Here is a 13,838-nt window from a genome sequence, read left to right as displayed (position 1 = left end):
ATAAATTTCGAAAAGTAAACAGGCGATCGCAATCTTTAAAAGCGCACGAAAACCAATATTGGCCCAATGCGAGCAAAAAGACGCTCTTATTTCTTCATCACGAGAGCGCGTATTAATTTTTGCTTCTTCGCCGATTAATCAGTGAAACTAATCCGCTCTTTTGCTCCTGGACTCAGCCTACACTTAAAAAAAATAATTTGGAGTCGTGAAAAAATTAAACAGAGTCCGTGCTGTTCAACTTCAAGATGTGCTTCTGGATGAAAAATTCGTTCTTTATAAGAAGACAAGAGCATTACCAAACCACTAAAAATTTCAGGCTAAATACCCAATGGGAAAACCATGAAAAGTAAAATGGTTTTGTAGAATTTCTCTGAGTGTAGCGCGGCGAAAAAATCATATCAGAATCAAACGCTTAATATAATATAAATGAAAGGGCAGATAAATCGTGCATTATGCGAACGGGGGCCGGCGGCAGTAGTTCGGAACCAGAACGAGATATTAAAATAACGAGTACCAACAGTGATGTTTGTTTTAAACAATTGGCGGCGCTGCAGGCGTTGGAGGCGTTGGTGCAGATAATCACGTGTTCGTTCGCTAAATCACAAATTCGCCGCCCTGCTCGCCTCGCCCGATCCCCGAACCGATTACAGGTCCGTAAATCACATGGGGATGGATCTGGGGTGAGGACAGTCCAAGCTGCGTTTTGCCGAACTTTATCGAAAACAACCGTCACTGATCATTTCCTGTTGGACTGGCAAATAACGTCGAATGGTTCCGATTTGATGCATCTGCTCCAATTCGTAACCCTTTTACCTGATCGAGGGGCCCCATCTGTATTTTGATTGAAAATATTGAATTTCCATACAGCTGGCAACTGTTGAAATTGACCCTCAACTAGAGACGTTCAACGAGAGTTGAAGATTCTCAAACTGTGCACAGGTTTTCCAATAAGAGGAGCAAAGGCAGTTCAATCGCATACTAGTTTAGAAAACCAGTAAAAAACAGCCATCTGCTCAACTGTTTACACGAAAGTGTGGGTGGATGTTTGCGTTTGCAGCCCAAAAAGTCGTATTTACTCTCAATACAGTAGAAGTGATTGTCCGTGTCGGACAATCACTTAGGGCAGCTTCTAGTTGGTTTCGATTAAATATTGCGCAATTTACCTGAAAAAGGCCCTTTATCTACAGGATGGCATGTGCCGAATTTTCTCGAAATCCGCAATTGTGCTCTTCGGCCCACCTTGCGCAGATGTAACTCTTTCGATGGGGTGCTGAGATCATCATTCAATACTGGATGATTTATTGGTATTGTTATCGAGAGCTAACAGTTTGGATCGAAATTTTAGGCATTTTTGCAGAAAACAACTGGTTCCTGTTTTCCAATAGTTAATAACAAAACAATCGACGAATTCTTGACAAATTTGAGCGAAACTAGGCCACCAATACTCCGGCCTGCTGCAAGAAATGAAGGAAATGTTGATGCTGTAGAAGCCACTGGAGCTGAAGTTGCAAATTTGTCGATTCCACAACGTTTACATGAGTAACCAATTCACAGACCACATTTTTTCGCTGATTGGATTGTTGACTCAAGACCTAAAGCCACTTGACCATCAAAACCGGCGATTGTTTGCAGATTGGACCTGAAATTGATAATAAATTTCGAAAAAATCGTCTTTTAGGACGAAGCACATTTTCCTTAAATGTTTTTGGAGATAAGCAAAATTGTCGTTGTTAGTTAATAATAGAAAATAATCCACAAGACATTCATGCGGCAAGAGTTGCTTTTGCATTCAGAAGAAGTTAATCTTTGGTAGTGATGAGCAAAACAAGGCCACGACGAATTATAGGGGAAAACTCTCAAAAACATTTTTGCAATTATTTGCAATATTTGGCATTTTATTTTCTTTCAAAAACATATCGTCTTAATTGGACCACCATTTACAAGCCTGTGGGACATTAGAATGATGTCGATAAACTAGCAGAAAAATTAGACAAATCGGCCCAAAAAAGCAAAAAAGTTGTTCTAATAACAGAGTGTGGTTCGCACGTCAACACCTCCTGACACTCTTTGCCCGGCAGGATGAAATATTAAAATATCGGTCCGGACTTAATAACACGCCTCTAGAAGCAGCAAAAAAGCTGCTGGGGTTGTAAATCAATGCACCGAGGAAGCACCAGCAGTACCAAACAGTACCCCAGCAGCAACTTGTGTAGCAAAAGGCTCAAGAGTCACAGTCTTGCATGGTTTTAAATGTTTCCGCTTGTAACTTTGTCAAAGTTCGAATTTCTTGATTAGACCAAACTGGCAAAAGACGGTATTTCGAACGCGTTTAACCGTCGCAGTGCCAAGTAGTTTTGAGTACCGCTGACGCTCACTAACGTACCCAAAGCCAGCTTTGGCCCTCAAAATACGTGCACGTATTCATTAAGCGTTATTAGTTACGTTGTACGTTATGGATTCGGGTACGAAAGCCACAAATTAGCGACGCACTATTAAAAAAAATAATTAGCAGTATCGGCTTTCTTGAAGTCAAGGTGTGAAGTAAACGGGTTAATTTCGGTTGTCTACTTCTTGTTTCGTGGTTGGCAAAAACGCGAATCTGCAGCAGCAAATATTTATGTTTTCGCGGCTGAAAGGCAGATCGACGTTTTAATGGGCTTATTGTGCGGCAGCACAAATAATTAGTGAATTGCGCGATCCCATCAAAGGATTATAACGAGACCCAATTTCCCTGTCAAATGAGATTCGATTCGTAATAAAGCAGTCAAAGAGAGGAAAAGAAACGTGGAACCCCCATAATGCTAAAACTGATTAAAAGGCCCATATTCAACATCAAACTGGGCCGCTAAGTATACAGCGCCCTTTATTCCCCCGAGAAGTCTAAGGAAAAAAGCTCAAAATATGTCGATGGGTGGTTGTTCCCCTACTGTTTCCTGGGCGAGAACCGTTCGGTTCTCAGCCAGTTAAATTATCGGCCGAAAATTGGAACACCGCGTGTTCTGGTTCCGATCTATTATAGTGAAGAATTTACGGTTTCGATATGCTGTGGTTGATCAGCAGCGTTTGAATTTTACACGGCTGCTGCCCCTGTTGAAGAATCTGGGTCAACAAACGGCATGTGCCATATGCCAAAACTGCGTCTTTTTGTCCGAAAAAACACCCACTTCAACCCTGTAAAACGCATAAAAGACGCGTGCCCTCGCCATGAGGAACAGGTGATGCAAGAAAACGCAATACTTTAATTACACCAACATTTACGGCAGATGTTTTCTTAGGAAAAACGTTTAGTAGGCCAAAGATAGTTCCGGATTTCACATCACTTTGCTTCCAACCGAAAAACATTTGAATACTCGATCGCAAAAGGCTATCGGCCACTCGAATTTTCCGTTTGATCAAACAGTCAAGAGTACCCATGTGCCAAAACCCATTGTGTGAACCATCTAGACCGTGAACATTTCCGAATTACGTATGCAACCCTTGCGCAAAATACCCCAGAGGAACCGTTCACTCACCCTTTTGATGGCCGGCCGCACCCTTATTTGCCGTATTATGCATGTTTGTCGATGCTTTTGAATTCAATTAGAAAGGATCTTCTGGTCAAGTAGCTGGGCGCCTTAAGGGCGCGTACCTGCCGAGAAAAAATTCAAATTCCCTAGCTGGCAATGCCAAATGGGTGCCGTGTTTGCCCCGGCGTAAGTAGAGCGTTTTAGGAAAGGTCTTGTGCTTAATTGATGGGTAAATATTTGGGCATAAACTAACTAATAGGAAATATCACGTTTCGTTCTCACGATTACGTTCAGACGGGGGCTGAGTGAAAAACTATTAAACACTCACGCGATTTATTTGCCAACAACGTCTCGCTTTTCAATTTCTTGGGGTTCTTCAGGCGCGTTCCAAGGCTGCACTTTGGCCGAGCCGAAGACATCGAAAACTGTGGCAGTGATCACGTTGAAAGCGGCCGCGATCAGGAACACCACTCGCCATTGCAAAGGATCAGTCTGCAAGCAGAAAAAAAAAATAAGAAAAATCTCCAGGACTTCTTCAGATGTTAGATATTACCGGGGTTGTGACAACAAACTGCACAACCAATGGGGCAACGACCCCAGTAATTTGCGAGCAGCCATTGACCAGTCCCATTACAACCCCAGCATGGTTGGGCGAAAGATCCATATGGTTGACGCTGAAGCCAGAAAAGTGGAAAGCGTTCGATCCGACCGCGGCCACTAGAAGAGCCACAGCTCGGATGGGCTGATCCGGTCGGGTGTAGCTCAGAACCACCAAAGATAGAGCGGGAAGAAACAGTCCTAAAATTAAACAGTTTGAGTACAGAGCGGAGATTCGTCACCACTCATTAGCGCCACCTAAAGAGTTGAAAACCTTTCGGGAAACCGTCCTGGTGAGGATTCCTTTGTTGATGATCCAATCAGATGTGAAACCAACCGCAAAACTGAGCACCCACACGGTTAAATAGGGGAGGGAAGACAAAATGCTGTTCTAATCAGGAAAGCCGATGAAGCAACCGAAGGAGGAACAAAAAAAACGTGCTTACATCTTTGATGTTGAAGTCCATGACATAGTGCATGTAGGAGGGGATTTGCGTCAATAACGTCCAAAAGCAGTAGTTGTTCCCAGTTTGCGTTATAAAGAGCGCCCACACGGGTCCGGAGCTCAGGATGGCTTTCCACGGCGTAGGATGTTGCTTAAAAAATCAGCACTCAGTCAGAGGTCTTCATCTCGCAAAATGAGCAAGACCAAAACACAGGCCATGCAGGTTTTGGCTTTGCTTTGCTCAACACTCACCGTTCTCTCATTGGTATGCCCCAAACTGCTCTCAATATACCATTTTTCCGTTTGGCTGATCGAAGGATGGACCTTTGGACGGTCGTGTCCCAAAATTCCCATTACAATGCACCATGCGATGCCTAGCACACCATAGAAATAGAAGGCCATTGGCCAGCCGTAAGGGCTGGCCGCGATTAACCCCGTGATGAACATTGCCAGAATTGTGCCGCAAGGTCCAGCTGGAAATATTTCAAACTAAAATGCACCCAGTTGCGTTCAAGGGAATAATACCCGCATAGACGATGGTGCCCAATGAAGAGCGTTCTTGGGTCGGCACCCATTGGCTGAGCAAATGGGTCAAGGATGGGTAGATGAAGCCTTGGCAGAGGCCTTGGCCGGCTCTGCTCAACATCACGCCTTTGGAGCCGAAGTGAGCTGCGGTCATTGGAATTGAAAGCCCTGCAAAACCTGAATGAGCTTCCAGTTTAAAAGAGTGGTTTCAGTACCTAATAGGGAGTTAACCGCGAAGGTGCCGATAAGGAACCACTTGGCTCCGAAGCGCCTGGCGGCCCATCCTGCAAAGACCTGCGGAATTATGTACCCCCAGAAAAACGCTGAAAGAATCACGTTTTGGTCCCTCCACTCTGGATATGTCTGGAACACTGAGTTTGTGCAACTAATCCCTTGAAGGTTGGAGACTACCTACCGGTATACCCGGATTCGGGTTGGTTTTTGGGTCAGTCATTGCAACAATGGCCACGGAAAGAACCACTCTGAACCCAAACGCGATGAAACACACCAGGAAGTAGAGGAAGACCTGCAGATGGCGGATGCCAATTTTGGGCGCTGAATTTGAACCTTGTTATTATCGAAAGTCTGGCAATGTGTAAAAAACTTACCTGGCTCTGCACATTTTTGCTCAAAACTCCTTGATTCCTCCTGTGCTAGTCTATAGAGCTCTTCAGGATTTTCAACGGCCATTTTAAGTACCTAACTTGGCGCCACTAGACCAGTTTGATAATATAGAATTCCTGTTTAATCTTCGGGCAAATACCGGATTGGATTCTTCTATTGTCTCTGGTTAATTAAATATCAGTTGAGGTTTTTCCCAGTCACTTTGCGCCAATCTATACAGGGTGATTCATTACGAATGGGAAATTCGGAAACTGGACGTGTAGTATACACGTCCATTGGCGCCAGGATGCCTTAGCCAAAAGTGTTAAAAGTTTGTCGTTTTTTGCCAATATTCTGAAAATATTGACGATGGGAATTTGAAGTTTTCCAGTTTCCGGATTATTCCATTATCAATGGCAATTGAGAAAACTGTCTCCAAGTTTCGGCTCAACGTAATATGTGCTCTGTTAAAGTTGAAGCTTTTGGCATCCAAAGCCCAAAACGCCAAGTTGTACCTTATAAATATGTAGATCTAAAACTTGAATATTCTCTTTCTCCAATAAATAGCATTGAAATATTCCGGTCTACAATAAAAGCTGATGTTGTGAAATGAGTTTATTAAAAGCAGTTCTATCATTAATCTTATGTAAAGAAACATTAAGACATTTAAATGTTCTCAGTTGATTTAGTGGCAAATTTAGAGTTGAATTTAATTGGTAAACTGGGCAACATTGCAGGCGACTGATTTGGCCCACTATTTTCTTACTTTCAACTTAAACAAATAATAAATAATCAGATTCGCGCATTGTAATTGGGCAAACAAATTAAACAATGGCGACAATAAATCCATCCAACTCAGTACGTCACTTTTGCGAAGCAACTGTTTTCTTTCACTTTCTAACTGCGAATTATCTAGTTGGCGGTGAAAATGGTATTTAAACCGCACCCTTTCAAGAGTAGCCAAGCCAATATTTGTTCGCACACTTGACTCTGAACATCTCTTGAAATTCCATCAGGTACCGGGCGAGAGCGGCACCCTTTGATAGTTCATGCAAATAAAATGGTCAACCTCCCCCTTTCAACCCTTTTCAATAAGCCGTAATTTTTTCGCTTAAATATCGTGAAGAATCTAGAGAAGCGTAAGAAATGCTTTCAGTGCAGGCTTTTTCATTCATACTTTCCATGCATCAGATAGGGTTTTGAGCGATAGTGTCATAGTCAAAGGGACTGACTGTCGGATTTGTGACTAAAGGCCCGTTTTTGTCATTGGGATTGATGGATTTTATAATAGTGGTATTCGGACTGAAAGGAAGCGAAAAAAACACGTAATTTTCAAGGCTTAGGTCTTTTCATTTACTAGTAAATAATCAAAGACAGTTGGAGCTGTAGGTACTCGATAACTGGTGGATTCCATCAGCACTTTTCTGCAAAGTTTGTTCATTGAAGATCCAGAACACAGCCGGATAAAGACTTACCATTCTCCTCACTCGCAGCCTCGTTCCAATCTTGCTTCTCTGCAGTCCCGAATATATTAAACACCACGGCAACCGCCGTTAGAATACCGGCAGTCAACCAGAAGATCAGCTTCCATTGGTGGGGATCACTCTGGAACACCATTGGGTGGAAAGGGGTTCAATGCTTTGATGGATTCAACTCACCTCGTCTGTGACAACCATCTGGACAATCAGAGGCGCGGAAATGGCGGAAATATGCGACGCACCATTGGTGAGCCCCATTAGGGTGCCAGCATAGTTGGGTGCCAGATCCATGTGGTTCAAAGCCCAGCCAGCCAAGGTGGCTCCATTTGAAGCCACGGCCACCACCAGAAGAATCACTGCTTGCGTTGTTTGATCTTCCCTGGTATATCCCAGGACTATTAGAGCCAAAGCTGGCACCAGCATACCTGCACAAGACCCAGGGGTCTCAGTCCAAAGGCTGTGTAAAGGGGAAACCACCACGTACCGAAAGAGTTGAAGATTTTTCGCGATGTGCTGACGCTCACCCAGTTCTTGTTGATGATGGTGTCGGATATGTAGCCATAGGGAAAGCTGACGGCCCATCCAGTCAAGTACGGGAGCGATGACAACAGGCTGTTCTATAGCGGGGTGAAATTTTGAGGATTAATCGGCATGGATTGTAGGGAGACGTACATTTTTTATATCGAAGTGCATCACATGGTTCATGTAGCTGGGGATTTGCGTGAGCAAGGTCCAGAAGGCGTAGTTGTTGCCAGTTTGGGCCAAGAACACTGCCCATAGAGGAACGGAGGTGAATATTTTCTTCCAGGGCACTTTGTTTGTCTAAAAGCCAACACAAGCTCTAAAGAGGCAACGAATTTGCTAACATTCGTTGAGAACCTACCGGCTTATCATCTATATGCCCCAAACTCTGCTCAATGTAATATTTCTCCTCTTTGCTAATGGAGGAGTGGCTAGCTGGGCTGTTGGCCCCCAGAAAGGCAAATAGAACGCACCACCCCAACCCCACCACTCCATAGAGGTAGAATACCAAAGGCCAACCGTACCATCCGGCCGAGATAACTCCAGTCACCAACATCGCCACCACTGTCCCCAGGGGGGCGGCTAAGACATGCGGTGGTAAACGTTTGCAGTTTTTAAGCTGAAGCTACTCACATCCAAAGATGACCGAGCCTAAACGACTCCGCTCATTGGGAGGGACCCATTGAGTGAGCTGGTGAGTGACCGATGGGAAAACAAAGCCCTGGCAGGTGCCCTGCAGCGCCCTACTCACGCACATTCCGTAGGAGCCCAAGAGTGCTGCAGTGAGTGGGGTGAGCAGTGAGAGCATGCTTTGCACGAAAATTGCGCCAATCAGGAACCATTTGGCACCGAAGCGTTTGGCTGCGTAGCCGGCAAAGGCTTGCGTCCATAGGTAGCCCCAGAAGAAGGAGGACAGGATTGTGCCCTTGTCTTTCCAGTCGTAGGTCTTGGGAGGATTTTGCTCTGACTAAACTCTTTTCGGATCTCAAACTGATACTTACTGGCACGTCTGGATTTGAGCTTGCCGTAGGATCCGTCATGGCGATTATGGCTACTGAAAGGATGACTCGGAAGCCGAAGGCTGTGCATACCAGGATGAAGAGCAGTAGCACCTGCCAGTGCCTCACGCCAATCAAGGGCACTGCAAGGCTGAAAGTGCAAGTTTCTTTTCGTAGTCACTGATCTGGTAACTTACGTTTAACATCCCTCTGGCCTTTGACTGGCGAGTAGTTGACGTCTTTCCGTTCCACGCTCGTCCCCATGTTGGCTCGAGCTCCAGAATGAACTGTTAGAAATTTCCATTCAATATTTCTAGATGGGGAAACAATCACGATGACTTTCGCTACGAAATCTTATCGCAACGAGAGTTTGCTTAAGTCTTATCAATTGACCGTGGCTGTTGGCAACCTGTTAAACAAGTATGCACAACTTCAACAATTAAATTTGATTAGTAAGTAACTGATTCTTACCTGGATTAGCAATCTTGACTATTGCGTTCTGCGACCAGAAGATCCTGGGGGCTACATCGAGGTCGCTTTGCCAATCTCATCAAATTTTCCAAAATGCCATTAAACTTTCTCTAGTTTAATGGCGGTTAGAGCAGTCAAGACATCCCTCTAAGGAAATCTTCTCTTTGAACCACTTTTGCAAGGAAAATCAAGGAAGGATAATTAGTGGACAAACATTGTCGGGGCAATTGTTTCGGGCAGTTGTTTAAGGAGCCATTGCCGAGTTTGCGAACTTCACAAAATGTACATCAAAAATATATTTTTTTCGAAACGTCAATTATTGTCCTCATAACCTTGAATTATTAATTTGTTTACAAATTACAAATAAACATACATTTATTTGAGTCTTTAACTTCAAACAAGTTAGTGCCTGTGAGTGTTCTGTTCTTCAAACCAGTTGTCAGCTTGACAGTCAGCTTCTATGCACTTTTTATGAAGGTTAGATTCAATTAACAAAATGGAGAGCAACAAAATCACCTTAGTTTCCCCTCTTCTCGAGCAGTTTGTCGTATTTGATTAATTAACTCCTGCTGAATTTGTAGCGGTGTTCACTAAGCGATTGGTTTAATGTGTCCTTATGCTCTGTTTATTTGTAGGTAGGATTGTTGCCCTGTCTCGGCATTTGTTTGGTGCCTCGGAAAGCGTCAGTAGTTGTGCAATGCTCTGAGTGCCCCTGGAAGGCTCTGCTGCAATTATGTCAAATATTTGTTCTTCTGTGTCTGGAACCCGAACATCTACTGTTGTCCACTATCCTGGAACCACTCTCCTCGACCTTTGTTGGCGTGAGTCAGCTTGTGCTATGTTACTGTATCATTTCCCCTGAACTAATCGCGTATCCGCAAATTCGTGAAAGGAAATTCAAAGTAAGTCACAGTTTGACAAGTTATTGTTATTATTGACAAGGGCTATTCTCCTGTAACTATCTGCGATGATAAAAAACGTCATAGTCGCTTTGACTTTTCATTACAAATTTGTAGAAGAGAACCTTTTTAATATCAAAAATATTCGTGATTTTAAGCAAAGATCGTAATCTTTTTGAATGCGTCACCATTTGAATATGCTACCGATCAAACATGGAACAATTTCAAAATAATGCTTAAAAACGAAGTTGAAATTCGATTTTCAACTGTTAATATATTCTCGAAATTATCGAAAAACGTATTTCAATATTTTTCTCGTACTCTCCAAATGAGCCCCTATTACCCATTAAAAGGCATGACGCCAATTTTTAATCAGCTTGTATTTTCACAATTCTTTCATTATTTAGATTCGGAAGGAAATTGATTGAAATGTTTGTCAGTTATAGATAATATCCACGTCAAAGTGACTGACAGTAGATCGACGTGTCAAAGTCTGTATATGTCAATTAAATGTTATTTAAAATGTAATATGTCAAAGAAATCGGAACTAGAAAACGCACGCGCTGTCTAATTGCTCGCAATGTCTCGATTTGGGTTTACTAATGACGATCCCTTTTGTCTGTCTGTACTTTGTTTAAATTTCAAAGGAAATTGCTTCAAGTCCTGGACCGTTTTCCAATACCTATGTCAAAATGGCTGACAATAAATCAAAGTGTCAAAGCATGTAGATGTCAAATGAATGACACTTCGTCAAAAATCGGGTTATAGCTAATCAGAAAATTCTAAACTTTTGTCATGCCAAACACGCCAAGTCCAAATATGCAATCAAACCGCATCGTGCTAAATAGAAATGTCTTATTTATTTAGGACTTAGGAAATTAAAGTGAAATATACGGATTAAAACCGAGTTTACATTACGCACATTGTATGTTGCTGAAAATGTGTCACAATAATAGCAAATAGTGGATGTGAACACTTAGGAAACATGGCAGCACCCATAAACAACCCTATCCGATTGTTGAAAGTCACATTGAGTGGCCCTTTTTGTTGTTATCATTGAACTAATTATGTTGGCTCCTGACGGTGGCCGTATCTCTGGCTTTGAACGCCACAAAATTAGAGAAATGTGTTAAAAAACGCATCACGGGCACCAGTCCGGGCCGATAAAACATAAAAGCGAAATTAAAGACCGGTAAAACACTCGAATGAAACGATCAGACCATAATTTCCATCACTTTATTACCACTTTATAGACCTGGTTAAATGAGCAAGGATTTAAGAGGGTTTGCTGTTATCAAATCAATTCATTTTTCTTCATTGGGATTTTTTCGGTTCTGTGCTGGTTCCAGTCTTGAGTGTCGCCCGACCCGAAGAGCACGAAAACGGCCGCAGCGACTGCAGCGACTGCTGCAGCTATGAAGAAGATCATCCTCCACTGCTCTGGATCAGTCTGCAGAAAAAAAGCTCCACCTTCCGCCGATGATGTTGAGAAAAATCTGTACCTGATCGAAAACGCAAAACTGCACTATCAGCGGCGCAATAATGGCAGAGATATGGGCAAACCCGTTGGTAAGGCCCATGATGGTTCCGGCGAAATTCGGAGAAAGGTCGATGTGGTTAACCGACCATCCGGACATGCAGGCAGCATGCGAACCCACTGCCAGCACCAAAAGAGCGACTGCTTGAGCCACCTGATCGGCTTTTGTGAGACCGAGGGCGATCAATGCCAGTCCTGAAGTGAGGAGCCCTAGAAGAACAGGCATTTGAGCCGAATAAAGTGGAGTCGTCTTTGAGGCATACTTGCCGATGGAGTTGAAAATCTTCCTGGCCGTCCCTACTTTCACCACGTGCTGATTGATGAGACTGTCCGAGGCGTAGCTGAAGACGAAGCTCCACACCCAGAGCGTTAGATAAGGAAGAGCGCACAGAAGGCCGTTCTGTAACCCCGTTCCCATCAAATTATTTACCACTTTATAAAAAAACTCACATTTTTTATATTAAAGTGCATCACATGGTTGATGTAGCTGGGGATCTGGCTCAGCAGCGTCCAGGAGCAGTAAATGTATCCGCTCTGAGCTACCAGCAGAGCCCAAACGGGCCCCGATCTAAAAATTGCCATCCATGGAACCCTGTGGGACTGGAAACCCTTGCTAGAAACAACCATATCTTTAAAGAAACTCTTACCACTTTGCCTCCCACATGTCCCAGACTGGTTTCAATAAACGTCCGCTCAGCTTCACTGATCCTTGGATGGGCTGCTGGGCGGTTGGAGCCTAATATGCCAAACATCAAACTCCAGATTACTCCCAAGGTTCCATAGGCGTAGAACACCAAGGGCCAGCCCTGCCAGCTTGCCGAGATGATGCCGGTAGCCAACATTGCGACCACAGTGCCCAAAGGGCCGGCTGGAAGACTATCAATTAACCCAGTGATCGTTTAAGTGGTCTCCTACTTGCCCCCAAATGCAAAGGCCCCCATGCGGCTTCTTTCCTCGAGAGGGGCCCACTGGCCCAGCTGGTGAGTCAGCGAAGGGAAGAGGAATCCTTGGCAAAACCCTTGCAAGAACCTGCTGGCGTACAGGCCGGAAGAACCGAAATTAGCCGCGGTGACTGGCAGGAATAATGTGAGCGCCGACTGCAAGGACATGGCACCAACCAGGCACCGTTTGGCCCCAAAGCGATTGGCCACGTACCCGGCCAGAATCTGAGGCCAGATGTAGCCCCAGAAAAAGGCCGAGAGAATGGTGCCTTGGTCTTCTAAATTGTAGGTCTATGAGAAGGTGACGCTACGTTCCAGCAGCTGGTACTTACTGGCACATTCGGGTTGCTACTGGCAAGGGAATCAGTCATAGCTACAATAGCTACCGATAGACAAACATTGGAGCCCAAGGCAATGAACACCATGAAGAAGAGCAGGAGCACTTGCAAGTGCCTCACTCCAAAAAAGGGTACTGGAACAGGTTGGATGCATCGGGGAAAATTGGAGGACAAATCAGCGATCAGCTACTTACAGTTTCTACGACCTGCCACCAGGGCATAGTCAATGTGGGGTTTTTCAAGAATTTCCGCTGCCATTTTCGGAAATTTTAGGCCATTTTCACATCGCATCCAGAGCACAGACAATAATTAGGCAAATCATTGTATATGTTGTTGACTTCAGAACATAAATCGCCACATGACGTTGGGGGGATTATTAAGTGATTGTCAAGGGATCAGTTTCGGCGCGTGTTGTTTTAGTTAAAGAATCGTACACTGAAACTACGTGATGTGCACCAACATAGCGGCGCCTTGAAATTATTGTTTTCGTTTACGTTGGAAGGTGAGGCATTATGGCCGGTGTGTAAGCATCAAGTTGAAGTTGTGTTGACGAGGGCGGATTTGCAAGTTGGGCCGCAAGACGATTTTATTTGCTCGATTTATAATTTTTCGATTTTCAACAGCTTTTAGTGAACTAGAGATTGAAGTTGAAAGGGCACTGCACTGACAAGGGTACAAAAAGACACATTTGTCCGATTTATTCGGAGTCATCTGTGCCCGATCAGTGTCGTGCCTGAACAGATCGGCGCAACTTCAAAATCGACAAACGTCTTGCTTTACTTTGCGATATTAAACTGTAGCTAGTAGTTGATGTAGAAGATGTCTCGAGCCCTTCGGACAAAACACTAGTTGGGGACAACCGATTGCAAATGAAACAGGCAAAAGTGTTTTCATTTTGTAAAGAAAACCCAGAAATTTGCTGATTTTGAAGTTGTGCCGAGCACTTCGGGCACGACACGACAATATAACGAAATACTG

The 13,838-nt window shown here is 44.0% G+C and overlaps 3 protein-coding genes and 1 long non-coding RNA gene across 6 annotated transcripts; 1 reads left to right on the top strand and 3 right to left on the bottom strand.

The window, feature by feature from the left end:
• Positions 1 to 1,282: 1,282 nt before the first annotated feature.
• Positions 1,283 to 6,178, bottom strand: LOC109533336 (putative inorganic phosphate cotransporter). 2 transcript variants are annotated; one of them, XM_048670142.1, is made up of 10 exons: positions 5,682 to 6,178; positions 5,489 to 5,628; positions 5,289 to 5,436; positions 5,074 to 5,241; positions 4,801 to 5,021; positions 4,550 to 4,699; positions 4,362 to 4,494; positions 4,060 to 4,304; positions 3,835 to 3,998; positions 1,283 to 1,639 (listed from the first exon to the last, which is right to left on the bottom strand). In XM_048670142.1, the coding sequence occupies exons 1-9, from the start codon at positions 5,761 to 5,763 to the stop codon at positions 3,840 to 3,842; spliced, it is 1,446 nt and encodes a 481-aa protein (XP_048526099.1). In that variant the 5' UTR covers positions 5,764 to 6,178; the 3' UTR covers positions 1,283 to 1,639; positions 3,835 to 3,839. The 2 variants fall into 2 exon arrangements, with proteins under 2 accessions (XP_048526099.1, XP_019754187.2); XM_019898628.2 differs by lacking the exon at positions 1,283 to 1,639 and having other exon boundaries at positions 3,823 to 3,998.
• Positions 6,179 to 7,005: 827 nt separating this feature from the next.
• LOC109533333 (putative inorganic phosphate cotransporter) lies at positions 7,006 to 9,033 on the bottom strand. Its single transcript, XM_048670143.1, has 9 exons — positions 8,872 to 9,033; positions 8,678 to 8,817; positions 8,310 to 8,622; positions 8,038 to 8,258; positions 7,827 to 7,976; positions 7,639 to 7,771; positions 7,335 to 7,579; positions 7,152 to 7,281; positions 7,006 to 7,100 (listed from the first exon to the last, which is right to left on the bottom strand). Exons 1-9 carry the CDS (start codon positions 8,936 to 8,938, stop codon positions 7,090 to 7,092), a joined length of 1,410 nt encoding a protein of 469 aa, XP_048526100.1. The 5' UTR covers positions 8,939 to 9,033; the 3' UTR covers positions 7,006 to 7,089.
• Positions 9,030 to 9,461, top strand: LOC125505749. Its single transcript, XR_007282364.1, has 2 exons — positions 9,030 to 9,094; positions 9,155 to 9,461. It is a non-coding gene; the product is annotated as an uncharacterized LOC125505749 (long non-coding RNA).
• Positions 9,462 to 11,266: 1,805 nt separating this feature from the next.
• Positions 11,267 to 13,237, bottom strand: LOC109533335 (putative inorganic phosphate cotransporter). 2 transcript variants are annotated; one of them, XM_048670650.1, is made up of 8 exons: positions 13,055 to 13,233; positions 12,855 to 12,994; positions 12,501 to 12,813; positions 12,229 to 12,449; positions 12,032 to 12,181; positions 11,849 to 11,981; positions 11,547 to 11,791; positions 11,267 to 11,494 (listed from the first exon to the last, which is right to left on the bottom strand). In XM_048670650.1, the coding sequence occupies exons 1-8, from the start codon at positions 13,149 to 13,151 to the stop codon at positions 11,339 to 11,341; spliced, it is 1,455 nt and encodes a 484-aa protein (XP_048526607.1). In that variant the 5' UTR covers positions 13,152 to 13,233; the 3' UTR covers positions 11,267 to 11,338. The 2 variants fall into 2 exon arrangements, with proteins under 2 accessions (XP_048526607.1, XP_048526608.1); XM_048670651.1 differs by lacking the exon at positions 12,032 to 12,181 and having other exon boundaries at positions 13,055 to 13,237.
• Between the last annotated feature and the right edge of the window lie 601 nt (positions 13,238 to 13,838).

This window comes from Dendroctonus ponderosae, unplaced genomic scaffold (assembly GCF_020466585.1).
Source record: "Dendroctonus ponderosae isolate FM_Combo_2020 unplaced genomic scaffold, Dpon_F_20191213v2 Dpon_F_20191213_1, whole genome shotgun sequence".
NCBI lineage: Eukaryota > Metazoa > Arthropoda > Insecta > Coleoptera > Curculionidae > Dendroctonus > Dendroctonus ponderosae.
Note: the sequence above shows the minus strand (reverse complement) of the source record. Positions and strands in the feature narration are given on the sequence as shown.

Excerpts from the sequence above, each read along its gene's own strand:
- LOC109533336 (XM_048670142.1), bottom strand. The coding sequence starts at position 5,763 with ATGGCCGTTGAAAATCCTGAAGAGCTCTATAGACTAGCACAGGAGGAA. Across the intron at positions 5,022-5,073 it reads GGGCACCATCGTCTATGCGG|CTGGACCTTGCGGCACAATT; the intron begins GTATTATTCCCT and ends AAATATTTCCAG. Across the intron at positions 3,999-4,059 it reads AGTTTGTTGTCACAACCCCG|ACTGATCCTTTGCAATGGCG; the intron begins GTAATATCTAAC and ends TTCTGCTTGCAG.
- LOC109533333 (XM_048670143.1), bottom strand. The coding sequence starts at position 8,938 with ATGGGGACGAGCGTGGAACGGAAAGACGTCAACTACTCGCCAGTCAAA. Across the intron at positions 8,818-8,871 it reads AGGCCAGAGGGATGTTAAAC|TGCCCTTGATTGGCGTGAGG; the intron begins GTAAGTTACCAG and ends TCAGCCTTGCAG. Across the intron at positions 8,623-8,677 it reads GCTCAAATCCAGACGTGCCA|ACCTACGACTGGAAAGACAA; the intron begins GTAAGTATCAGT and ends AATCCTCCCAAG.
- LOC109533335 (XM_048670650.1), bottom strand. The coding sequence starts at position 13,151 with ATGCGATGTGAAAATGGCCTAAAATTTCCGAAAATGGCAGCGGAAATT. Across the intron at positions 12,995-13,054 it reads GGTGGCAGGTCGTAGAAACT|TACCCTTTTTTGGAGTGAGG; the intron begins GTAAGTAGCTGA and ends AACCTGTTCCAG. Across the intron at positions 11,792-11,848 it reads GAAGATTTTCAACTCCATCG|GGCTCCTCACTTCAGGACTG; the intron begins GCAAGTATGCCT and ends CTGTTCTTCTAG.